Source organism: Callospermophilus lateralis, chromosome 5 (assembly GCF_048772815.1).
Source record: "Callospermophilus lateralis isolate mCalLat2 chromosome 5, mCalLat2.hap1, whole genome shotgun sequence".
Lineage (NCBI taxonomy): Eukaryota > Metazoa > Chordata > Mammalia > Rodentia > Sciuridae > Callospermophilus > Callospermophilus lateralis.
In genome coordinates, this window is record NC_135309.1 from 49,592,340 (window position 1) to 49,618,280 (window position 25,941).

The 25,941-nt window shown below is 40.6% G+C and overlaps 1 protein-coding gene across 3 annotated transcripts in view; it reads right to left on the reverse strand.

Annotated features, from left to right (window-relative positions):
- The window catches only part of Sema6a (semaphorin 6A), a 126,001-nt gene that overhangs the window by 842 nt on the left and 99,218 nt on the right, over positions 1–25,941 (reverse strand). For 2 of the 3 annotated variants that reach the window (XM_076856667.1, XM_076856666.1), the window contains 2 exons: positions 23,493–23,657; positions 1–3,411 (listed from right to left, as the gene is read on the reverse strand). The exon at positions 1–3,411 is cut by the window's left edge and continues 842 nt beyond it. In XM_076856667.1, the coding sequence (XP_076712782.1) occupies positions 2,213–3,411; positions 23,493–23,657 (1,364 nt within the window). In that variant the 3' untranslated portion in view covers positions 1–2,212. The remainder of the gene's footprint in view (positions 3,412–23,492; positions 23,658–25,941) is intronic. The other variant, XM_076856668.1, reaches the window with a different exon arrangement.

The following is a 25,941-nucleotide window of genomic DNA, read 5'->3' on the forward strand; positions in this document are numbered from 1 at the left end:
ACGAAACTAAACCCAGAAGATCAAACTAGAAATTAAAAGGGACAAGAAGACCACCAAATATACTGTTTAACGTTTTTTTTTTTTTTAAAACAAAACAAAACAAAACAAACAAAAACACTAACAACTGACAACAATGCTTAGGGTTTACAGTATGTTGACAATTCTTTTGTTCATGATAGAGTAAACAGAAGTCTCTTCTGTGTGCTTGAACGAAATGAAAACCAGGGGGAGAGACACACAGGCCATTCTCCCCCAACCTTCTAGAAACAATAAGAAAATGATAAAGAAATTTTAAAATAACTGAAAATACTTTGCCCCAGTCAATGTGTTTGCAGCATCCATTGTGGTTGGCCTCATACTTCAAGTTACTCTTTAATCACAGCAGGGACCAGCCTGCCTGCATCTATTTCCACGTCGTTGCTTTGTGTGCTGTGTACGTGCAGCACAGCTTGGAGACTCCTCCCAGGTGCCTGCCCAATGGCACACAGTGTATTCTCCAGCCAGTGGACACAGCAGAATGAGGACTGCCTAATGAGGATGTCACCATATTGAAATGATCTGAGAATATAAGGGAAGCAGGGGCTCTGGGATTTGCCACCCATGACACTGGGGTCCATGCTCGGCAGCACAGCCAAAGGGTAGTTCGAGTTGGCACGACTAGAAGGCAGTGTGAATCAGAGGGTGTGTGTCACCCAGCGCTCCCAGGCTGCGGCGTCTTTACGACCTTCGCCGCTGTGTTCTTCTTCCATCTGCTTGACTCCAATCCCCCAGAGGGCTGGAGTGGGAGTCGTGGGGAGGGTTAAATAAATATCTGCATTTATTTCAAAAGGAAGAAAAAAATTGATCATATGACAGTTTACAGGTATACACAACTCAGGGTGTAAGGCACAAATTTACATGTGGAAAACAGGCTATTCACAGATGTAACCCCACGAAAAACCCGTGTGATCAAACCATTAATTTATGCAAGGTAGCAGCCAGCATATTAATTAGTTCACACCGATTGTGGATTTCGCTTGCTGTCTCACATGCAAGGTGAAATGAGATGGCGGATCTCAAGCTGGTGCCTTCGCAGAAAGTGGGGACCACTGACAAGAGCCACTTCGGCAGCAATGGGACATGATGTGCCATTCTAGAAGTTTCTCTCCTGGTTGCTTCAGAAGTTAGGATCTGGAAGGACTATGAAACTAATGGATTTTTTTTTTTTTTTTTTTTTGCATGTTATGGCCAGAGACCTGACCATCAAATTAACTGGTAGACTTAAATAAATATTCCCCTCTTAATGCTTTCCTTTAGCTACAGACCAGACAGTCCAAACACAAAGCTCAGAATTCCAGCTCCAACTTATTTACTCAGTGAATTTATTGTAAAAATAAAGAAACTCAATTATTCCAGTTAATGGATTTCACGTTAAATAGTTTTAACTTTCAGTGGGCTTCAGAAGAGCTGTTCATAGGATGATATATGGAAGAGTCCTTTCCTTAAGGGAAAAAAAAAAAAAGAGTAGAACAATAAATAAAGAGTTACTTGCGTTAACGGTCACGTTATTTCATTAAAAGAGAGGAGCAGAAATCTATGACATAGTTGCCCAACATGGCATTTATCCGCTATAACAGAAAAGCTGTAACACTGGTGGGCATTTCACAGTATCTGCGCATAGTAAACTTCTGCCATTGTTAAAGTCTGAGTTAGAATTATCAATGAATTCTTTATATATATATATTTTTTAAATTTTCATGATTTTTAAAAAATGTATTTGTGTTTTTGCAGTTTGGAACGCTAGCCCAGTTTGGCAACGTCCCGTGCAGTCATGGACACCATGTTGTGGCTGCTGTTCAACTGTGTGTGTGGGTGTCTGTGTGTGTTGTTGTGTGTGCATGTGCATGTGTGCATGGGGGTGGGTGGGTGGGTATGTGCTTTTGGCTCATGTTTGTGATGATAACTGAAGTCTTTTGTGGGTCCAACCTGCTGTAGGGTGTGCGGGAGGGTGAAGGAAGAGAATGGAGGTGAGTCCCACTGTTGCGAACCTTCACCAAACCACGTGGCCCGATTGAGAGTACCCCTGCGTCCCAGAGGAGGACCCAGCTAGCGTCCTCAGTTCTGCCGTGGGCCATCTTGGTCTGGTGGATACTCCAGGCAGTTGAGAACCTTGCTGAGCTGAGCGGGCGCTCGCCTTGCCTGCTGGTTCGATTCCTGACCCCCTCCCCCTGGATTATGTACACGCATCATTGGGCTTCATGGATGTGGAAAGGGGAGCAAAGGAGGGTTTGGGAGGTACGTCTGGCTTTAGCGAGGGAGTACGCTTCAGCCCCGACCTCGTTAGTGAATTGTAGGTGTTGAGGCTGGGCTGCCTCGAAACAGTCACGGCCTGGCCCGATGCCTGGGAGCTGTGCACCTGGATAGAGTCCACCCTCTGTGGGGCGGGAGGCGGGTTGTCCCCCCTGCCAAAGCTCTGGTTTCTGGAGAGGTGAGAGGAGTTGGAGGAGTTAGTATTGTTTCTTTTGAGAGTGGTGGCCTGGTGGCTTCTCGTGAGCGAGTTCGTGGGGTAGCTCCTTTTATAGTCAACCCCGTAGGAAGAGGAGTGGTGCATTTCCAGTCGCTTGCTCAGGCCATTCTGGGACAGGGAGGCTCCCGGAGGGCCCAGGGAGGCCTCGCGCTGTGGGACCTTGGGGGGCAGGCTGTCTGGGTCCTCCACGAGGCTCACCCCATGGTTGGGACTCTTGCTGCTGAGATGATCTTTGATGGTCTTGTACTCCAGGGTGGCGGCCTGGTCCTCCAGTGCCATGTGGGCCACCTCGCTCAGTTTGGGCTGGTCCACGTACTCATGCTGGTAGCCCTGCTGCGTGATGGGCAGGACCACCACACTGGGGATGTGGCTGGGGGAGGCCCGGAGGGGCAGGTCCGTGGGAATCACAGGGGATCCCATAGGGGGCATGTCCTTTGTGCAGGCATTGATGAGGTTCTGATTCCTCTCCCACTCCCTGCTGCCACGGCTGGGCTTCCGCTTCTGCTGCAGTGTTGGGGTGGACTCTGGGGTGGGCAAGGCCGTAAGGTCCAAGTGGTGCTGGTCAGCCTTAATGAGCATCTTGGCGGTGTTGCTGGGAGTGGCGAGCTTGCCGTTGTGCATGAGCGGCGTGAGGATGGCCTCTGGTTTGGGGTCTTTGGACTGGGTGTCCCCAAAGAGGCCACTGAGCTTGGTGACACTGCTCATGGATCCCCTGCGTGAGTGAGCGAGCTCCTTCTCCTTGCGCTGTACCACAGCCACATCCTTGCGCCGGTGATCACAGACACAGTACACGATGATGCCAGAGAAGACGGCCCCCATGACAAAAGCCAGAATGACTGCAATGGCCAAGAGGGTGACAGGAACGAGCTGATCATGGCCTTTGAGGTAACTTTCCCGAATCACTCCTGCAATAGACATCACACATGGTGTTAAGAAACGAAAACACAGGCGAGGCTTACCGTTGCTTGGCACTCACCCTGTTAATTAATAACAGTAATAAGTGACAGCGGCACCTCTGCGTAACTTGTCTTCAGGGTGCAGCTTGCCAGACATTCATCAATTAACCCCCCCACATACACACATTGTGAAGTGTGCAAATCAACTTCGTTTGTTGCCTTCTTTGTGTTTTTTTATTCTCTCCAGTACATGCTTCTTCTAATTAGCTTCATTCCACAGAACATGACAAGTTTGGGCTTTCAGAATTTACTTATGTCTCTCCCTTTTCATCTCTTATCAGTCTTCCCCTATAGAATTAGGATAACTGAGATATTTTGAGTCTGGAGGAAGAGGGATGCATATTAAATGAACAAGTCACAGAACAAGGCCAGCGTCCAGTTTTCTCATGACTGCCTCGTAGCACCAAGGCCTCTATCTGGAGCAAACTATGTTTGCTTTTCAAGCAACTAGAGGGTAGAGGGTGTATGTCATTTACAGTGAAAGAAAAGAGCTAAAGCTAATAGATTACAATGTTTATGCTTACTTTGCATTAAAAAAATCCACTCTCAATTTCAGATAAATATGCTGAATGTTTGAATGAAGCACTCTCCTCGCTGGAAATGAAAGAATATTTAGAAAAAAAGAGCAGTTGGGGCCCTGTAGAGGATTTGAGAAGTGTCAGGTCCCATTATTATGCTTAGGGTTTGCTGTCACCATGAGATTCTTCGGCAGAGTTATCTCTTCAATTTAATAAAAATTATGTGACTACACCCGTCTATGCTCTTACACTACATTAACCAAGATGCTATGTTTCTGAAGGAAGTTGCTTTCCCTGTTCCTGCTTAATCAGCCACCAAGCTGAGCAACTCTAATCAAATGCAAACACCCGAAGCTTTTATTTTTTTAATACCACATGAGAATACACATCACAATTGTCAGATCTCAAGTGCTTGATGCAGTAGCTAAAAAAAATAAAATCTCAAATACCTCAATTCCTGCCTCTGGAGAGGAAAAGAACATGAATACATTACAGGCACTGCATGGGCTGAGGAAATGTAAACATTGTTCCTATTATGGAAACGAGAGCAAGACAGAAAATGTACCTTCTCTGTCTCTGGAGACACATTTTTCATCTACTAAATCAAGTCTTTCTGGAATATGTTTAATGCATTTTACTGGCAGGTATCAGTGGCACAGAATTAGAATGAAATGAAATAAAAATCTCTCCCCCTTTCCAAACCCACAACATACAACCCTTAAACTTCAGCTGAAATTTTTTTTTTTTTTTTTTTTTTAAATGTCACAGTTGAGACCTTGAAGAAATGCAGTTTTGTCAGATGGCCAGGTGGGGGTGAGGGGTGATTTCTTGCTCAAGTATTTGATAACTGTAGTGATGGTTTCAAAACCCTGAAGCCTCCTGTGTGAAGATGACACTCCTTTCTTTCCAGAGAACCTTCTCCCCTTGCCCTCACTTGTGACATCACATGTGGTTGCTGTGGAAATGACTGTCTTGTGACAAAGGATTGTAACCTCAGGTGGGAATCAATAGGAGCAGCAAATCTCTCTTAAGAAAAAGGATTCTGTGATTAAACAAATACCCTTGGAGATGAGGGAGATGAAGGGCAGCTGCCCTAAGGAAAGAGTTTAAGAAGGGAAGATATTGAAAAATTTCTAAATGTGACACTTGCCAAATCTTTCAGATTTATCTTCATGTGATTTTAAGGGGTGGAATCAGAGAAGCAAAAAATGATTGGCTATAACTCACACCTTTTATGTGTGGAGTTCCCCAAACAATGAAGCACCTTGCATTCAAATATATTTTAATACCTAGTCAAGCAAGAGAATGTGCTAATGAAAAATTTCTTCATAAAATTTGCATTTCCTTGTTGTTATGCTAAAATAGCAACAGATTTTCCTTTCATTCTGATTGTGTATAGGGTTCTATTGAACATCGTTCTTAACCACCTACACATAATTGCTCAAAAATGTACACCTGTGAACAAAATGGACTTAATTTTCCTCATTGACTTGGTGATTTCAGTGGGGTCTAACATAGGCTAGCTAAGTACCCACATTGGTAGTGGGTAGTAAGTAAAATTTTTTGGTAATAGGTGTACATGGAGCCCCTTCAAGCGATCATAATTTAGGGGATAGGGGGCTGTGTAGTTTAATAGGAAGCAATTGACAATGGGCTTTAACAGTGTACAGTTTGAATTGACCTTAAGAGGAACATGGAAAAAGTAAGGTTAAAGTCCAGCCTTCACTCTTGTTTAACCTTATTTGTTCCTAGCCTTGCTCAATCATCAGAAGAAATGTGTTTTCTTTCATTATCAAGAGTTCCAAGAGGACTCTAACCTGTCCGTGGTATAATATGTTAGGAACCTTATGTGGGTTCCTAATATAATCATTGGAATAAGAATAGCTTCAGGAAATAATGATCTTTATTTTTGAAATATGCAGAACAAAAACATCCCCAGACTAGGTGATTAGGATCAGTTGTGCTTAATTTGGCCACAAACCCCCACCTCTGTCAAGATGGACTTTAACATGAGAATGTTCTATGTCTTCCAATGGTTAGCTTGTCATATAATAAAGTTCTGGTGTCCAACCACAGTCTTGCTGATGGACTGGCTTCTGGCATGGGAGTGAGCAGTGCAAGCCTTTTGCACCGTAATAAGGTTAGAACTATTCATTTATTTCATTGGGAAAACTACACAATTTTCAAATTTATACATTGCTTCCTAACCTTACTTTTAACTCTTTTTTTTTGTGTCTGAAGATCATTAGCTCAGACTCATGGAAACTACTTGCTCTTTCACTGAGAAAGACTTTTTTTTTTTTTTTTTTAATGGATGACATTTGAGTTCAGGTTCTTTTTTTGGGGGGGGCAGTTGTTAACAAGTCAAGTAAGATCTGACCTTTGAGGAAACTATCTCATTTTGTTATGTAAATAGTGCCCTTAAAAACCATTATGACTTGTTTCATCTTTCAGACCTAAAAGCATCTGCTTGGGCAAATTCAGAAACCCCACCCCAAATTAGAAACAGATCAGAGATTAAATTGAAAGTGCAGTTGAAGATAAGGTTAAAGGTTATTTTTGGAAATGCCTTTCCAAACAAAGCTTTCTGCTTGTATCAAGAAAAGGGCTAGGAGCATTCATGCAAATGATCAAATCAACTTTGTGGTCCTGGGATGTAGTTCAGTGGTAGAGCACTTGCCTAATGTGCACAGGTCCTGGGTTTGATCCCTAGCACTGCAAACAAAATTTTGTGGCCTGAGCATCATAAAGGATGGAACACAGCAATCTCGACTAAAGGGTCATCTGGAATGATACAAACAACACTAGAGAATATCTCAAAGGGCCTGGAGTCTTGGGCCCATATATAGGCTGGGTGACCTTTTGGCAAGAGACTTAACATCTCTGGGCCTCAGTTTTTTTTTTTCATCTATGATGTGGGATTAACACAATCTTACTGCCTTACTGAGTGTTAGAAGAATCAAATAAAGAATAGGAAAAAGCTTAAATGATGTAGTTTGCTGGGCAAATCTAAAGGTCAAAAGAAGCCACAAGATGAGTGGTAGGTGAGAGGCTCATAGAGGGCTTCAGGAGGATATAGTCACAGCTGCTCCAGTTGATTCCATTAGCTATCCATCTCCCAGGGGAAAGGGGCAGATGTGTTCTTCTCTGCTTCAAACCTGGTGCTATTCAAATGTGGCCAAGGAGATGAGAGGAAATGTTGAGAAAATGACATAAAGAAATACCTCTCTTTCTGAACTGTCTATAGGTCTTGAATTTGGAAATAATTGAACACGAAACAGGGAAATGTCAAACAAAACAAAGGGATTGTATATTCCTAGTGCAGTAATAATCTTATAGTCAGCTCCTCTAGGACAGGGACCATGTATTATTTGCATTTATAACCCTGACCACCCTCGGGGCTCAGGGTAGTACAGCTAAATCCATGACTGCTGAACATGTGATTTTTAATACACAGAGATATTTTTAAATGTACCTCTAAACTTGTAGGTCATCTTAGGAGTGACTATAACCTTGCTTCTGAAGTCACAGCAAAGAATTATATCTCTAATCATAACAGAATTTTAATAGCAGCATCTATCAGACAAATCAAATGAAATCTATAAAGGTGCTCAGTGTTTGTTCAAAACAAGGAGAGAAACAATTTTGAAAATAAAAAGAAATTGGCTCTGGGATAATTCCAAAAGAGCCAACGAGGGTAAATGGGTTATTTGTGACAACTGAGTGCTCCAGTGGAATTGAATAATTCAGAATAAATGCATCTCTGCAAAGGGCAACAGGCTGGAGCTGGGGTGAGCATCCAGCCCTTCAGATCTTGAATGGAAGTCCTGGGGAAGTGGAAAGCCTTTTTAGGGAGGTATGCTCCCCTGCCCAGGGGTCCCCACACTGCAGAGGGAACAATCAGGTAGGCTTCTTCACTCTGGAGTATTGATATGCCTTCCTTTACCAAGCCCAGGCCTTCTTCTCTCACCAATTGAAAATGGGGCATTAGTAATGAAAACAGTATCTGAAACATCCTTTGCATTGATTCATTAACCACTAGCTATTTCTCACCAGTCATGGGGTGCTAAATGGTTATTCTTTCCACCTTCCTATTGCAGGAAGCAAGGCATACAATGGCTTAGAGATTTCTCTGAAATCATGCCTTAAATTGGCAGAACTGAGAAAGAATAGAATTTCCACTTTTTCTTTTTTTTTCTCTCTGAGGTGAGAGTTTTCAGATACTGCAGGGAGGCCTTAGTGAGACAGACTGAAACTCTCAGAGGCCAACACAATGAAAAGCTTATGAAAGACCCTGCCTTGCAGGCCCAAGCAACATATAATTATAAATAAGATCAATTATAAACTGCAAAGAGAAAGCCCGATACATTTCAGCATTTTCCTGTGATGACCTTGTTAATAATCTGAAATAATCACATACCACATTCTCTTCAAAAAAAAAAAAAAAAAAAGCTCCTGATAGCCCTGCTCCCGGTTCTCCATGACTGCCTCGTCCGTGCACTGGGGTGGGGCTGGGCACAGCACAAGGCTCAAGGACAGCTTGCTTTAGAAAGGATGCTGTGTCCTAACTCAGGGTTGGGTTGTGATTTTCTTGGTGTCGTTATTATTGTGCCAATGTAACAAGGTTTCAGCTCCCGGCATCTTTGTGGCCACCTTCAGGAAATGTTTTTTGAGCTCACTAAAGCACTGTGCTACATCTTGGGACAAAGGTGAATGAATCATAAACCAGCAAGGAGAAGGCAGCTACTTGCATATAACTGCATTCAAAAAGGAATGAGCTACATCCTTTCTATGTCAATAACGGGCAACAGCTTTACCTAGGAGATGGTATTTGTACGCTTTAAAGATGCACAGGATTCCAGCTGGAATGAATAATGAAACAAAAACCAAGAGGTGAAGTAAGGAAAGGGAAAACTGTATTCAGTAATAGTGAATGGTCTCATTTCCTTCTGGTCCCTTATGCACTGGGCATGAACCACCCTGCTGGACTGTTCCTTGCTTCTGGGCTTTCTCACAGGTTGTCCCCCTGCTTGAAATATCCCACCCCCACCATCCCACACATGCAACCTCATCCTTTATTATCTCTACTTCAATACAGCAACCTTCTTCCACTCCTCAGACCAGGTGAGCTCTTTGTTCTACAAGTGTCCCCAGAGCTCTGTTCTTCCTCTATCCTAAATCATCACTCCTAGGATATTGCTTTTATGTTTGTTTTTCTCACCTTGTCTGCTCTAAATGGGAGGCATTCACCACTGAATTCCCAGACATAAAGGCGCTCAGTAAATATCTGTTAAACCAACAGTAAATAAATGTGTGAATGAATGAGTACATATAGAGAAAAGATATGAAAAACAAGAGCTACAAACAACATTTGGAAAAAGGCCATGAGCAGCCTCAAATGACCAAAAAAGATGTTTGAAGACCTGTGAGTTTTGGAAGGAAAGTTCTGAGCTAATTGATCTGTACTGGTTTCAGAGGCAATATCTTTGCATCAAAAACATTTTATTTTTCTTAGCGTTTTTAAAATTAAAACTCATTCTTCAAGTATACTTATCCCTTGCACCTTACCCAGATATCTGGAAGATAAATGTCATATCAAATTATGAAGTAAAACAGACAAATATGTACACTCAATTGCACCTACTAAGCTAAATACCAAGAATTAGCCCTCCCCAACCCCACCCCAATTACCTCTCTAAATGTGTACAACCCAGGCAGCCAGTAACTCGAAATGGTTAAGTGTGCACTTTCCCCTCTCACCCTTGCTTACTGGGCTGCCTGTTTCTGAGCTGCTGTGATATGATGGATGTGTCTGTCTCCATAGTGAAGTGATTAATAGGCATCTGTGTAAAGCGGACCCGGTGACCACAAAGACAACAAAGCCTCTCTGTGTCTTTTAGAGAAATATGCAAAGGCAAAAAAGGAGGATGGACGTTTCCTCCATCACTGAGCAGAGAGGGTTTGTGTTGGGTCTGAGAGCTAAGAAAGATGGCAAATCACCAAGAAAAGCCCCCAGAGTAGGATCCCCTAAAATAGACTCTTGATTCTGCTTTATAGTAAGACAAGCCTGCAATTTCCTTGAAATCCTCATAACAAGTTGGGTGAATGGAATCTAACAACCCAATTTTTCTTGTTTGAAAATCTTATTGCAATGAAATGCCAGACTCACAATCCTGCAAGGCGATCAGAATGAATGAACTAATCAGGAGCCAAACATCACCAGGCTAACCACACAGGGCCCACTGTGAGCCCCATTAAGGAGAGAAGAAAACAAATAGGGAAAAACCCCAACTGGAGACAATTTATTCTCCACACCACACCCTAGCCAATCGAGATGACCACACGGAAAGCGAAATGGGAGCACTCTGTGGTTATCTCGGCAGGAAACAGCCTTCAAGGGAGTCTTCTTGTCTTACGGCATAATGGGAACCAGATGGCTTAGGAATAAACTGAACCGCCAGCAGCCATGGAAATGGGCTTAGAGTTTATAACTCAAACTTTCCTTTTCCTCTTATTTTTTTATTTCTTTTTGGTTTTCCTGGCAGCTGAAGATTAGGTACTGGGAGGGGCATGGTATAAGGCTAGTGTCCATGCCAAAGTAGAGGCAGCTTCCTGGCCATTTGATATCCTCAGTTCAGAAGCAATTTTAAAGCTCACATATTGAAATAATGCTTACAGTGATTGACTGTGGGTGAGCCCCACTTCCACTTCTATCACCTCTGAAATTGATACATTTTTTGGTTGGGATGATATCCCAGGGAGAGAAGGGAAAGTGAGCATGAAACTCATTGAACTTCACTTAAAAAAAAGAAGAAGAAGAAGAAGAAACAGCTTCATCTCCCCCTCTGTGCTCTACTCACTGACATCCCTCAGCTCCACTGCTAGACTTGGCGTTGCCAATGGGAAGACACCTTCCTCACCCAGAGCATGGATTGATGTCCGCACCAAGATCATATCAGAATGATTCTTAAAAGCCATGCCCAAGAATGTTGGCATGTGGTTCTGTTTTAGAATTGTTATTGTCCCTATACAAGCCCAAACTAATTTTTTTTAATTTCTTAAGTCCATTTTATTTATTTTATAGTAATTTTTAAAATTAAAAGTAAAAATTTTTATTGGTCATTATAATTAGACATAATAATGGGATTAGTTGTTACATATTCATACATACATATAATACAGCAATACAGTTTGGTCAGTTTTGTTCCCCATTACCTCCTTTCCCCCGCTCTTGCTGGTCCCCTTCTCTACTTTACCAGTCTCCTTTCTAGTTTTATGAAACAAACCCAAGCCCTGCATTTCTTTTCTTTTTTGTAAGAATTGTTTTAGTTTGGCAAAGTTTTTGCAGAATTTTCAAGGTTTATTTCCCTATTCTGATGCTTTCTTTCTAAATATGACCGGAAACCTAACATCTGTGTGCCTTCTGAAACTAGACAAAGCATTTCTATTTTCCAACTTCCTGGTCCCATCTTCTTCCTTTGCTCTCTCACAGGGCATCAAAGCTACACAATGGGGAGTGGTTCTTCTTAAAAAAAAAAAAAAAAGTGAAATTCAGATAATACATTGTTTGGAGTATTTGCAGTGCTTTGATTTTTCTCTACAAAGCAAGGTAAAACAAATATGAGGAAAGAGGTCTGTCCTAATATTCTGGAAACTGTTAAACTTGCTAGGAATAGAGTTCTTAGGATCTGGGTCAGGATGAGGCTGGGTGTTATTGGTTAAGGACATAAACTATGAAGTCATAAAGACCTGGATTTTCATCTTGGCTTTACAAATAATTAGCTGTGTGACCTTGGGCATGTCACTCAATCTCTAAGCCCCAGTAGTGCTATGAGATGAGCATTGTTAGAAGAATAAAACAGGCTAAATAAATGAAAATATGTAAAGCAGTTGGCATTGTGCAGGAAATGTGTTAATGTTCAATTAATAACACAATGACAGGATTTCTAGAAGTTCTGACAAGTTGCCTGCCTTCTGTGGGATCCAAGATAGACTATTTTAAGGCACTTATTTTGGTAGGGCTCAATTGTGTTAATCAAGAGTAGAAAAATAAAGATTAAAAAATACAAATAAAAGTAAATAAGAATACAACAAAATCTTGGCTAGTAAGCAACTTGAAAAGCATCTTGAGTCCCAGTACTGTTCAGTCTTAGTCTTACCTGGAACTTGTTATAAACAAATTCTTAGGTCCTACTCCTCTTTTCTGCCTACAATCTCTGGGCTGGCCCCAGAAAGCTGTGTTTAAATAGCTCTCTGGATGATTCTTATGTTCACTAAAGTTTGAAAGGCACTGTCCTAAATGACATCAATGATATTCTAGAAAACATCTGAGTGTTTAGCTCTAAAATTCTACATCAGACACCACTGAGCCAGTGGTTAGCCAGACTTCCAAAATGATTTGTAAAATACATAAGAAGTAAATGCACAAAATCTTCTTGATGTTCAAAGCATGAGTCTTCAGTGGATCACATGTATAATTTCTTTACTAAGGTTGCCATGCTCTGATAAAGAACACAAAATTGTTATGCTATTCAAAATACAATCAAATCCTTTACACTTTCTCTTGGTATTTGACAAAAGTGTGATTTAGGAGCTAAAATGCTGTACTACTCCTGCAGTATCAATCTACCAAATTTGCTAGCAATGGAGGCTGATGAAAAAATGCCTGGAGTCTCTACTCTGGCATGAAGACATAGGGAGGAATTTTTGATGCTCCATCTCTGTTTACAGTGAGCATCAGGAGTACTTGGAACCACAGAGGTCTGTCTGGTCATGACTGGATCCAGGGGCAGAAGAGGCAGAACACCTGATGGAGCCATAGGACAAAGTAGCTCCTTCGTAGACCCACATCCAATGTCCTCAAAATCAGACCCTTAAAACTCAACTCATGGCCATCAAGTGACACTGAGAATGGATCAGGGGATGCCAAAACTCTTCCTCAACATCTGCATGGCAGGATAAGAGAAAGGAAACTCAAGAAGGCTTTGCTTTATGTTCCCGCACTGAAAAGAGGGACCTGAGCTCATGTTTCATTTGCCCACATTAAAGTCCTGCTTTACAATAATAAAAATGCTTAGCACAACAGTGTGCTCAATGGAGCTAGCACCTCCCGATCTGCTGAGCTGAACTGAATGTGCAAATCCGTAGAACTACATAAGACATTTTAAGTTACATAAAATTTCCATCGTGAGCTTTTAAATCCTGGAGTGCAAGACCCTTCTGCACTTAGGGTATATTTATTACCTTAACAAATGTCAGGTGATTGTGTCCAGTGTTATCTATGTTTTATGAATAATAAGAGGCTACAGGACTGGAAATGACATGCTTTAATATGTCCAAAAGGTCAGGCATAATGCAGTTTGCAGTCCTATAAATTTCGACACCATTTCCCCTCCTAATAAAGCATTGCCAATGACTGTCTAAACTGAACTTCCATTATTTTTATACAGCTCATAATCACTGCATCTGACTTCAGTAAGAGTAAACATGGATGTTTGTTTGAAAAGAAAAGCATCCTCTTAAAAATATAAAATTTAAAAATAATTGGAGTGGGAGAATTTATATTACCCCATTAAAAATGGATCACTTTACAAAGATAGTTCCCAAGCTGTGGACTTACAAGAACTTAAGAAATATTAAAGATGACAAACCTTCACATTGCCTATAATTGACTCTGGCACTGATTAGGATCCCATCTACTGTGCCCCCAGTATATTTGAGTATATCCAACTACATTTCATTAGTTTACTTCAGAGCCTTTTGAGATTTAAAGTGCTAAGAGATTTATATATGATGAGGTTCCTGCCGCTCCTTTCAGTCCCCCCCGTAGCCCATACATTTTTGCAGGGGTTTACCTTTTACTCGCATAGCCTGTATCTCTCTAGGACCAACAAGTGAACGCAGGTTTTTCAGCCTTCTTTTCTGGAGGGCAGTGACATGCATTATGTATTCTGAGCAAGTCCTATAGAGTGTGAGGTCATTCTCATGAGTAATGTTAAGAAAAGAGAAATTACTCTCAGGAAATTACCTGGTTTCTACTACTTTTGCCCTCTGTAGACTAGCTTGTCTATGAAACAATGAGGTTTGCAAAATCATACTTCTAACCTTAAAACAAACAAACGTCATGAAACCAGGCTATCATAAAGTTTGGAGACAAAGCTAATATTATTTTTTCTATTATTGCGCAGGATCCAAACTATAAATTGATTCTTCACAGTTTTATTGTTAGGACAAAACAGAATCTAGATGAACACAGTGCAGTTGAGTCAATTAAAGAGGAAGTCTGTAATGACTCCAGATGTTCCGTTAATAAGATCATGCCTAACCTAGTCCCTGTAGTCCTTGAAAGTTCCATTAAGCTGTCAGAAAACTCTGTCATTGTGTGTGTTTTTGTACAAAAGATGGGAGAGAATGGAAAAAAAAAAAAAAAGAAAGAAAGAAAACTGAAGGAAAAGGGTGGGGGTAAAGTTTCATGTCAAGAAAGATAGGGCTTCAAAGAGCAGCTGTAGGTTAAAGAAGCACCCGTAGAAGATGAATTTACTTTTTTTTTTTTTTAATTTAATACCCTAAGGTTTAAATTGCTATTAAAAGCAAAAGTTCAAGTCTCCATAATCATAATCTAAGATCTCCATTTTTTGAGAAAGTGGATAGTAGGTGGGAAAAAAAATGGTTTAGTGGTTATCTCTAGAAAATTCAAATATTGGTGTGCAGATTCAGGCAGGCAAGGAGATAAAACAGCTTTCTACATGGCTGACATTTAAGTTTTTTTTTTCCTTCTACCCTTTCCACAATAATCTCATCAAGACCTTAGATAAATTCAGCAAGTTGTCAAGAGGATACAAAATTAATTAAATCAAATCTACATCCATGCCTGTAGTAGTGAAAGAATGATTACAGCCTTCCTCTGGGGTTTCTGGGTTCTCACCCTCCCCCCTGGCACACACTCACACAGGGGGAAGTGCCACTTGGTCTATTTGAGGACCAGCACCTGACCTGTTTACCATGCTGTTTTCTTCGGTCCTTTAAAGAAAAGCCACAGGCCACAAATAGACTCTTTTCCGGGGAGGTGACAAAGAAATAATATAGTAAAAAATATAGGGTAGTACCCTGGATTACATTCTCATTTCTTTCTCCGCCTCCTCTAATTTCAAAATCTGTCCTGAATAAAATGTCTGTTATAAGCCATGCACCCCAATGTTTTAACCAAAATGACAGAGAAAGCCCTTGTTTGCTTGCCTTGGGGGACTTTACCTGGAAGAAAGTTCTTAGTTTGGCAAAAAAGCATCTACCAGGAAATGTCAGGGATACGTAGTAAAAGACACTGTAGATTTTAAATTGATGCAAAGTTCCTCTTCCCAAATTCATGGTGTATATGTAATTAACAACCTCATATAATTACATAATCAATTTACTATAGATCACCTATCAATCTCTACCTTTGTCCTTTCCTTCCTCCCCCGCCCCTCGGGTCCCTGTTCCCACCACCTATCATCCTATCCCCCACTGCCTGTAGCTAAAGCCAAAGCATGGCACTTGGATGACCATTTCAATCTCAGCCTCCACTCCATCCCTCTGTATACTTTATCACTCGGGTCACCCTATATCACTTTCCCCTTTATCATCTCATGCTGTACTTTCACAGCTTTTTGTCTTGATCGTGAAATTTATTTGCCAGGGAATGTGACCCCCTTCTGCTCCTGAAATCCATCTTTCCTTCAGTGCTTGGTGCCCCACCCAACCCCATCAGTCACTCCCTTGACTCCCTCAGGGCTCTGCTCACCCTTCTCTCCTTCACTTTTCTCTCAAGAATCTTTCTGCCCCAGTTGGGCAGACCACCTGTGTACCTCCCTTGCTAGGCTGGCTGCAAGCTACCTGAGGGCAGGCTTATGTTGAATTCACAACTGTATCTTCTGTAATACTCAACATCATGTTCATGTCTAGTGCGTGTTTGCTGAACGTCTGTTGAATGAGTGAAGAAGAAAAGGAAAGGTTGCTGTACATACAGCTTTCCTTGTGAATAGGGTTATCAATATCATTACTATTTTCTGGTACTTTCTGAAAGTGAGACCAAAAAATGCATGTTGATGAAAACTTGAGGTTCAAGAAAATTAAAAAATCAATTATTTTTAATGGTGCTCCTGTTCAGGAACATTTTTTTTTTTTTCCTGAGCTTTCCTCACTTAAAAGTGTCATTTGAAAACTTGATTTCAGTGATGATCTTTTAAATTACTCTTTATCACAATACAAACACATATGTAACTTTGAGTGATCATTTTCTGAAATTAAATGTGAATAATTTATTTTTTTTACTCAAACTCTGATTTGGGTTACTGTAGATTTCCAAGAGTTCAAGGGCCAAGACCATCTAAAGACTATGTCTTCTACAGCTTCACTGAATAAGTTACCTGCAACCTCTTTAATGGGATTAATAGAGCAAAAAAATATAGAGGATACTAGGTTAAATTTAAACTTCAGATATAAACAGTAATGTTTCAGAGAATAGTATGTCCTATGCAATATTTGGGATATGCTTACAGTAAAATTATTTAATTTTATCTAAATATTTAAAAACAGTGCTCAGATGCATCTGAAGTTCAAATTTAAGTGGGCACATTATATTTTGTGCAACAACCCTACTCTTCTATTTCCCCACAGTGTGTTTCTAATGATTCCCACAACATTTTTTATTTATTTATTTATTTATTTATTTATTTATTTATTTATTTGGTACCAGGGATCTAACCCATGGGCGCTTAACTGTTGACACACATCCCCAGCTTTTTCTATATTTTGAGACAGGGTCTCCCTAATTTACTTAAGGCCTTGCTAAATTGCTGAGGCTGGCTTTGAACTCATGATCCTCCTGTCTCAGCCTCCCAAGATACTGGGATTACAGCCATAAACATTCTTTATAGGCATTCAAACATTTAGTTGGTTAAAATAGTTTGAGTTATAAAGACAATATTGAATCTTTATAGGATAGGCATAGCACAATTTACAAATAAAAACACTAACACTAAATTTTAAGAATCTCTAATGTTTCATTATCAACAACAGCAGTACCACTGTATAACAGATTTCTTATGAATTTTGCATGATATCTTTCCTGTTGTCCTCAAAACAAACAAATGAACTCTAATTCAAAAGGGTTCTTGGAACATCAACCATCTATTCCTCCTCTTAGCATTCCTTGCCTCTGACCATGCATGTTTCTTTTCTCCCTGTTCAATTATTTTCCAATTGTTCAATGGAAGTAAGAGACCTTACCCTTTCAGAGGACTCCCCATAAGACTGAACTCTTTCTCTGAAGTCTCCTGAAGACTGTCTTGCTCTACCTTAAATCTAAAAGAATGGCTGCCATACTATGCCTCACTAGTAAAAGCTATGCAAATCAGTGTGAGCCTAGTTTTTTTTTTTTTTTTTTGAAGTAAAGCTTGACCTATTTTTAAAAATAAAGTCAGAGTTGGCCAGCATTCCTGCAAAATTTTAAACATGAATCCTGCACCCAACATCCCTCATTTTCCTTGCCTTCTCTGCGTAGAGATATATTATTGCTATAATATTGGTACTGAAGGAAAAGACCAAAGGAGCTGAAAAATGGTTTCAGAGGGTCGTGTCCTTGCTCTGTCCTGCCAAGTTGCCTTTAGTTGTCCAGTATCTTTTTCTAAAGTCTGTTGTGTATGTTTTCTCTCTGTTCACAAAGACAGTAGTGGCCATAAAGCATTTTTTTTTTCTCTGCTTTTGTGTCTACTTGTGTTTTGTCTGTCTGGCAGTTTGATATTTCTTGAACAGGAACCATGTCTGTTTCTATGATAGCCCCACACTTCTCATTGACATCGAAATTGCACTACAAAATGAGTGATAAATTTTGCTTGAGACGCTACAGAAAACATTTTTTGCTACAGCAATGTTACTGAAGAAATGGCAGGAAAAATTCAGTCCAAGTTTAGGTCAGGAAAAGAAGAACGCCTATTTTCCTTTCCATATTACTGTCATCAGGAATAAATTTCTCTGTACATAAAATCACTTACATCTGATTTGACAGGAGCCAAGGAATTATCTTCCTCATTGGGAGAACTGGGAACTTTAGAATCCCAATGCTGTAGATTTTAGGCATTGGAGGGTGTTACAATGCAAGAGTAATCAGACCCCAGTCTATTATTAACCATGTGCACTCATGAGCAGATCTCTGTTTGTTCATAAACAAAGATTGCTCTGAGTGTTTGGAATTCAGCACAGGTAAAGAGTGAATGGTAGAAAAAGGAAAGAAGGGCAAAGAGTAAGGTATGTCAAGTCAGGGGAAAACTATAGTACTAGAGTCCTTATGGATACCAGAAAAGTATCTGGGATGCAGAGATGCTGCAGGTAAGCTTCTGCAGTTTAAGTAATTACTAGCTGCAGCCTACACTAGGGTGCTCATTATGGGAATGGAGAAAAAAAAAATTTGCCAGATGCTTAACAAGCCTAGAGTGGCTAATTTCTTTTTAGTCTAAATCCATTTTTCTTTAAATTCCTACTTGACCAAACTTCCCATACCCAATCACAAAGCTCGGAGGGTTGAAAAGGAATCAGAAGAGCACAAAATGAAGTAATCTCAACACTCAAGACTGATGCATGCATATGCTTGGCCTTGCAGTGCCCAACCAACAGAGGATTTGGGGTCATCGACTGTCAGAAGCAAAGTTCTTGATAGTAGTTCTTTGTGTGTGTGTTGCGGGTAGGATTCAGGGGATTGAACCTAGGGGTACTTTACCACTGAGTTACATCCCCACCTCTTCTTAATTTTGAGATAAGGTCTTGCTACATTGTTGAGGCTAGCCTCAACCTGTGATCTGCTGCCTCAGCCTCCCAAATCTCTGGGATTACAGACATGTACCACTATGCTCAGCTGTTGCCTTCTTTTTTTTTTTTTGGTACTGGGGATTGAACCCAGAGGTATTCTACTACTAAGCTACATTCCTAGCCCTTTTTACTTTTTCTTTTGTGACAGGGTCTCACTAAATTGCCTAGACCGGGCTTGAACTTGTGATCCTCCTGCCTCAGTCTCCTGATCTTGGAAGTAGTTTAATCTTCACAAGATCCTTTTAATTGCTTTAGGCCAGAGATATCTAAACTTTACTCAGTGAATTGCTAATTGTACAAGGTTAACCATGCCAATGAGCCTCACATACCAAATTATTTACTTAAGATTTTATTTCCCTACTACCTCCTGCATTACTATGTACTTAGTATTTAATTGTCTTTAAAATGTATTTCAAATGGAAACTTTACAACACTGACATAAATGGAATCATGTGTCATTTTTCATAGATAAAGGGTAACTATAAAAATAAAATTAACTGAAAGTGAAACAATGTTAATTCCAGCTGGATCCAGCTCTAAGATACAGCAGCAGTCTAAAGCCCATCCTCTCTTTGTCGAACAGGGGTGGTGGCAAGTTTAGGGAGTTGTTAATGATCAAGGACCAAACTGAGACTTATTCCTTGACATAATCAAGCACACTGAAAGATAACCACAAAAGGTATAAAGTTGTACCACATGATTCAGTATTCTTGAAGACCATGCTGTCCCTGAGCCCCTAAATCATGAAGTGTGGAGCTGCATTTACCACTGAGGCAAGACAGTCACAGGCCACTGTACATGAAAGGAGTAAGTAATTACCTATGAAGAGGATTGTTGATAAACTCTGTGATTCATACAATAACTAAGCGTGCTCATCATCCTTTACAGACTTTATGAATCTTACTGGAATATTATTTTGCCAACTACAAATTGCTTACGCAAACAGCTTGCACATCGATTAAAACATAGTCAACATTTACATTTTGGTTTAAATTATTCATGTCACCTCAAACTCAAATTCTGTTTCTCCATGCTTTCCTTATTTATAATGGCCATATCTTTTATCCAAATATAATTATGTGATAATACTTCACTTTAAAGATTCCCTAAATTATATAAGCATACAATTCTGGCATTTTTTCAGCAAATGAGAACTCCTTTTTCTATATTTACTATTTCATCTACTTTCTGAGAGCACACAAGAACGCTATAAAACAAAATCAGAAATATGGGCTTCTCTTCCATTCAGGATTTGTGCTGTGTCCTAATGGCAGTAGTTGGGGTTTAGATTTTACATTTCTGCTACACAGCGGTCCTAGCAACTTTGTACCAGGCTAACTTCCTCCCCAGTCTTGCAGTCTTCTTGGAAATCAGTTTTATGACATTGTTACTTTTGGTAAGAAACAAGAGGCACAGGAGTGGCTATTCACTCTCAGGATTGTTTAACCTAAAAAAGAAGCTCTTATTTCTTTTGCTGTTAGATGGGGAATAAGCCAGATCTAAAAATAAATGGGGTTTTCTTTCTTATTTACATGTAATTAGAGCCCCAATGTAACTACCCATTACCACCTCAGTAGTTATTGGATGAATAAATAATATATATTTTTAGATGTGGCCAAACCAAGAAAGAAGTAGTCAGGGCTGCATCTAATTTATCAGCGTGGTGATTAAAGGGCTGGCTCTGGAGGCTCCAGACATCGAGGGACCCAGAGATAAAACAGAGCAGTCGACTGTGTTTTTTACTAATGAATCCAGGGCTTGAAAGATATCAGGCAATTTTAAAGAAAAGCAGCAAGGACAAGAGACATTAGACAAGGCCAGTAGGGTAATGAAGGGCAAGGCCAGTTACTGAGAAAGAAAATTACTTCATTTTTCTATGATAATGCTTCTGTATGCTTTGCAGGTCTCCTCCTACACTTTGTTAGTGAGAACTATATATACGTACAGCTTCCAAATGCTGATCCCAGTTTAGAAGGAAAGAGCCTTGGAATGTTCCATAGAGGGCAGGGGGCTTTGGGCCTATTACTGTGAAAGAGGGAGGCTAAGAACAATGGTAGCAGAAGGGGGTTAGACAGCAAGGTGCGAGCAGTGCTTGGACAGAATGAGAAGGACGAACGGGATTAAATCAAGACGAAGGACACAGCAAGGAAAAGAAAGAAAAAGGCAAGCAAACATACTCTGGAAATGCAGAACTGTTTGGAGCACGAACTGGGGCAGACAAGGGGACCAGCCCAGGGGCATCAACAGATCTGCAGACGAGAGCTGTTGAACTCATTTTGCTCACTGGCTCTTTTTCAGTGGGCATTGGACACTTGCCTCTTCCTCAGCTCGCTGGTCAGCAGACACACTTTCTGCTTAGCAGGAAAATGTAGGAATATTTTAGAAACAATTCCAGAGTATATTTAGCTTCCAAAGCTGGAGCACACAAATGTCACATTCCCATGAGACAATCGACCCAGTGAAAAGAGCACCCATCAAAAGGCCATCAAGGAAACCCACGGAACTCCCGCATCCCAGGAGATGCTGCGCACACGGGTGTGACATCATTAAGGCACCAACATCAGGGAATGAAAAGAAGCAAGGGAGTCACAGATTGGTTCAGGTTAAGGGACATCATAATGAGTCAGAAAAGGACCAAGACTTTTCCAACAGAGTAACGCCATCACCAAGTCATACCACATAGTGCTTGGCAAAATGAAAACAAAAGCTTGAAATAAATCATGAACGGTAAACAGAAAAAAAATAATTCAGAGCAAAATGGAAATTAAAATCATAAAAAAAAATCATGGTAAAAGGAACACTCAGCTATATCTTTTTCAAATTTCTGCTTAACAAACTCATTGGCATTGCCCCATCAAACATATCATCAATTGTCAAAATCAAACTCAAATTTGACAGGGCAAGGCAAGGAGTTAATAGCACAAGAACAGTGATCATGTTAAACACCCATGCAATCACCTCTGCCACCATTGTTTGACAATATGCAGCCTGCTTCCAGCTTTGTCAATATTCACAATAAGACCCAAGAGAATGAACAATGCCGAATTTTAAAACAATCTGTCAAAGTGTTAATTGGACTCTTTGAGAACCTCCATTCCTTTGGGGAGTTAACGATTGGAGAAAATCCATGCCACCCCTCTCAGTGAAGAGTGAATTACTGCAACCAACAGCTAGATATTTGGTTGACATAGTTAGGACTTACTGGAAAGACTGTTTTTTCTAAAAAAATCACAGTGGGCAAAAACAAAGTGATTTTTACTAAGCTGTCTCTTCTTGAACACAGCCAAGACCAATACATCTGAGGTCTGGAGCCACACATCACAAATAATGGCACATGCTGGGGCTTGTGGCCTGTCAGGCAGTTTCTCCTCCATTGGTTGCTTTCTTGGGATGTTAAGAACAGAGAGGCTGGTGAGACAAAACCTGCTTTTTCTTTCTTTCTTTTTCTTTTTTTTTCCTTTAAATAGATTTGAGGCAGGGCATATTAAGAGTGAAAGTCTATAGAAGAAATAAAATCAGTGAAGGGGACATGCTCAAGAGCAAGATAAAAGGGGTTGGGTTGATCTTTACATTTTGGCTCCGGAAATAGGACAGGAGAGTACAGAGCACTCTCAGGAGAGGGAAAGCAAAAAGCATGATGAAACTTCAGCATGGGTCTGCTCAGGAAATATTCTATTGAAGTAAAGATGGAGATATGTGTGCAGAAAACTCTGGGAGAGGGCACGACAGAGACTGTCTTCAGGGGTCACGGGGGCTGCTCTGCCCTCGAAACTCACACCCAGTTTGCATGAAACTCTTGAAAACATATAGAAGTTAACAATTCTGAATGGGGGGAAAACAGCTCAGCAACATAACTGGGCTTTTCAGGCTCTGATTTACAAGACTGTTTTTTGGACAAGTAAAGGCCTCTTTGGTTGCAGCTGCGACTGAAGTAGGATGTGTTACCAGAAGCAGCAAATGGCGAAAAAAGAGATGACATTTCCTGTCCGCAGTCGAGCAAAGAAAGCAAAGGAGAATTTAGGACAGTTCACAGTAGAGTCCCTTTCATTTAGCATGGCTTCCTTTCCATTTTAAATGCATAGCAATTCTGCTTGATTAAATGACATATTTTTGTTTCAGCTGTTGTCCTCTGAGGGCAATTACAGTAGTCTGAGGACCACGGCCCTATTCAAATTCAGCACCATGTGAGAGGGAGAGATGCTACCAGCCAGAAAAGACTTTGTCTGGCTATTTCTCAATTCACTGATTAATGGGCTTTTACTTGGATTACATTTACTTGCCAAAGTCCGCAAGGCATTCCATCACATTATGGTGGGAAGAGAGAGGGTCCAAAAAAAAAAAAAAAAAAAAAATCACAGCATGTGACTGAGAGGAATGGAAAAGGATCTCAGGAGCCAGCATCTGATTTGAGCCAGGCCACACCTCTTCTGGGTGGAAGAAGCTCAGAGAAGTGTTATTTGTTTTGTGTGGTTTCTCTTTGGTCCAGAAATAATTTAGGATCAAGCCTCATATGAAGGTTGGACTGTCAGTCTTAATTTTGAGAAGTTTTCGGTAGTGGTACATTGGAGGTTCCTAAATGCTGTTTAGACTTAGCTGGAAGCAGTTACACAGTCCTCCCCGCTTTCCCCCCCAACTCTCCCCACCAAGGAGGAGGCATTTCCAAGGCCTTACCCTTCTTGTCTTGGTGATTATGGGAAGACACTGCCCCGAAAGGATCTGTGCTGTCAGGTGAATCGAACAGGTCCTTCCAGTCTGGAATTCCTCCCCTAGACTCATACCCCTCTCGAGCCGCTGCATCTGATGTGGTGGTGCTGGGCAAGAGGGAACTGGCGTGCCCTGTTTTCATCACAAATACAGTTAGGGAAAACATCACCAGAGAGACCCACATTCCCTTTGCTCAGAGGCCAGGAGTGGGCTGAGAGACTGAGGGGAGAGGGCCCTAGAAATGGCAAGGATTACTGGAGGTAATGGTGGGGGTGAGTCCCAGGAACCACTTAGTGTCTCCTCGCACACCATGGGGATAAGGACACCTCCCAGTGTTGGGAGGATAAAGTGACATAATGGTCAAAGTATCTAGCACAGTGTCTGATACTAGAGGCTGAAGAAATGTTAGTGGCCCTTCTCTGGTCATCCCCAGGGCAGCATTAAAGACAGAAAGTGTCCACCCTGGGACAATATGATGGGTGAGACAGGTTTATGGTGGTAATGGATGTGTCTTTCCTATTGCAAGTAGCTCAACTGTCCTGAGCCCTTCCCGTGCCGGCTGCGTGGAATGTCTTGTCTTTAGCATGGGCTCAACTTCACGGACACTCCCTGTTCTGGAAGGAGTTCCTGCTTTCCAAAGGGATCTGCCTCCACCTCTTTTTCACTGGAAAGGAGGCCTCAATTGTTATGTGTTATGGCTGTGCCTTGTGTGTTTTATTCCAATAAAGTTGGTTTCATAGTTTCATGACTTATATTTATGAGATGTTGTTTTTGAGGTCTCATTGAAATGATTCAAACCAGAAAAAAGAGAGATTTTTGAGATTTAAAGTAGCCTCCCATAGGCTAATGCCAGGGGAATGGCTAGGCTGGGAGTTTCAGCAGATATAGTGGACATTTCCTGTGAACACATCTGTAGGCTCTTGCTCCATCACTGCACAAGATTGAATACAGATTCTATCAGGTGCTTTGATCTAAGCTGTCACAATGATTTAAAGAAGCCCTACTACCTATTCTGTCTGGTAGAAATGAAATATAACCACCCTGTGAATTTCTACTGGAGTTTTTGGCTTATTAAACCATTTTACCTATAGCAGTCTCTTGGAACAGTTTTTAAAAAGACATTAGGACAACTACTGTGCATGTGTAATCGGTGCCTTTGATAGAAAGTAGGGCAGATTCACAATAACTCCCAAACCTCTAGCCTCAGATATGATCACTGTATGCATGATAAATAAATACTGAAAGAGAGATAATAATGATAAATGCATTGCATTTTATTCCCCCCCCCCACAATTATTATTGAATGTTGGAGTCCGGGGAGACTATAATATTGCAAATTACAGAAAACATTTAATAATTGTTTTCTTTTCTTTTCTTTTTCTTTTTCTTTTTTTTTTTTTTTTTTTAGGTTTTGCTTCTGGGTAAAGCAAGCCAAGTGGCTCATCTAAGCTATGATGATTTCTCTGGAAACACTACACTTAAATACTGCCATAAAGCTTTGGTAATGTTTAAGAAGTCACTTTCTATGCAGAACTTGTGTGGCTCCCACACAGCTTCAAACATCCGCTTTGTTGAAATAGTCTGCTTCATATCCCACTGCTAAAAATATGTGCATTTAAGACTCAAGGAATGCTTGCTTCTAGACTTTTTGTTTTTATGTTTCTGAGTTTCACATCTCATCTCCTAATACTGATAAGAGAACAGGGGCAGGGAAATCAGCCTGAGAAAGGGAAACATGGAATTTCCTATATTTCCTCTTTGCTTACATTGAGGTCTAAAACATAACCTCTATTTTCCACTCCTGAATTCAAGACTGTTTTAGTAAAATATATGGCCAGCCTAAGAGAGAATTTAGCACTCAGTATAAGCAAACAATTAGAAATAGTTTTGTAGAGAGATAGGAAAAATAAGGAAGGAAAAATCTTCCCCTCCAAGTAGCAAGAATTTCTTTTACCTGAATTGATATGCATTTTGAACACTTTCAATTTAAGTGTGTTCAAGGGGCAATTTTATGGTAATGCCATAAGTATGGTTTAGGGAGAACATTTCTTAATATGGTAATCTAGGGGAAATATATGCCTAAGGGACACATTCTCTGTAGAAAGATTTCCTGGACCATATGCTGCAAATACATGGAAAACTCATTGGTAATGGAAAGCTATGGCTATGAGAGGAAATTAATGCGGACCAGATGGTAGTTAGGTAGGAAAATGTTTTACACAAATGTGAGAAATCAGCCTCTTCTTCCTATCACTGAAGCGTTAGTCTAATACCCACCACATCTCAATTTTCTATATGTAAATCTAGAGAAACAATGTATCTGATTTATTTAAAAGAAAAAAAAACAGAACTGCATGAGGTCTATAATCTTTTAAACTTTTGCTTGAGGATAAGGAACAAAGAATCAGGGAAAGCA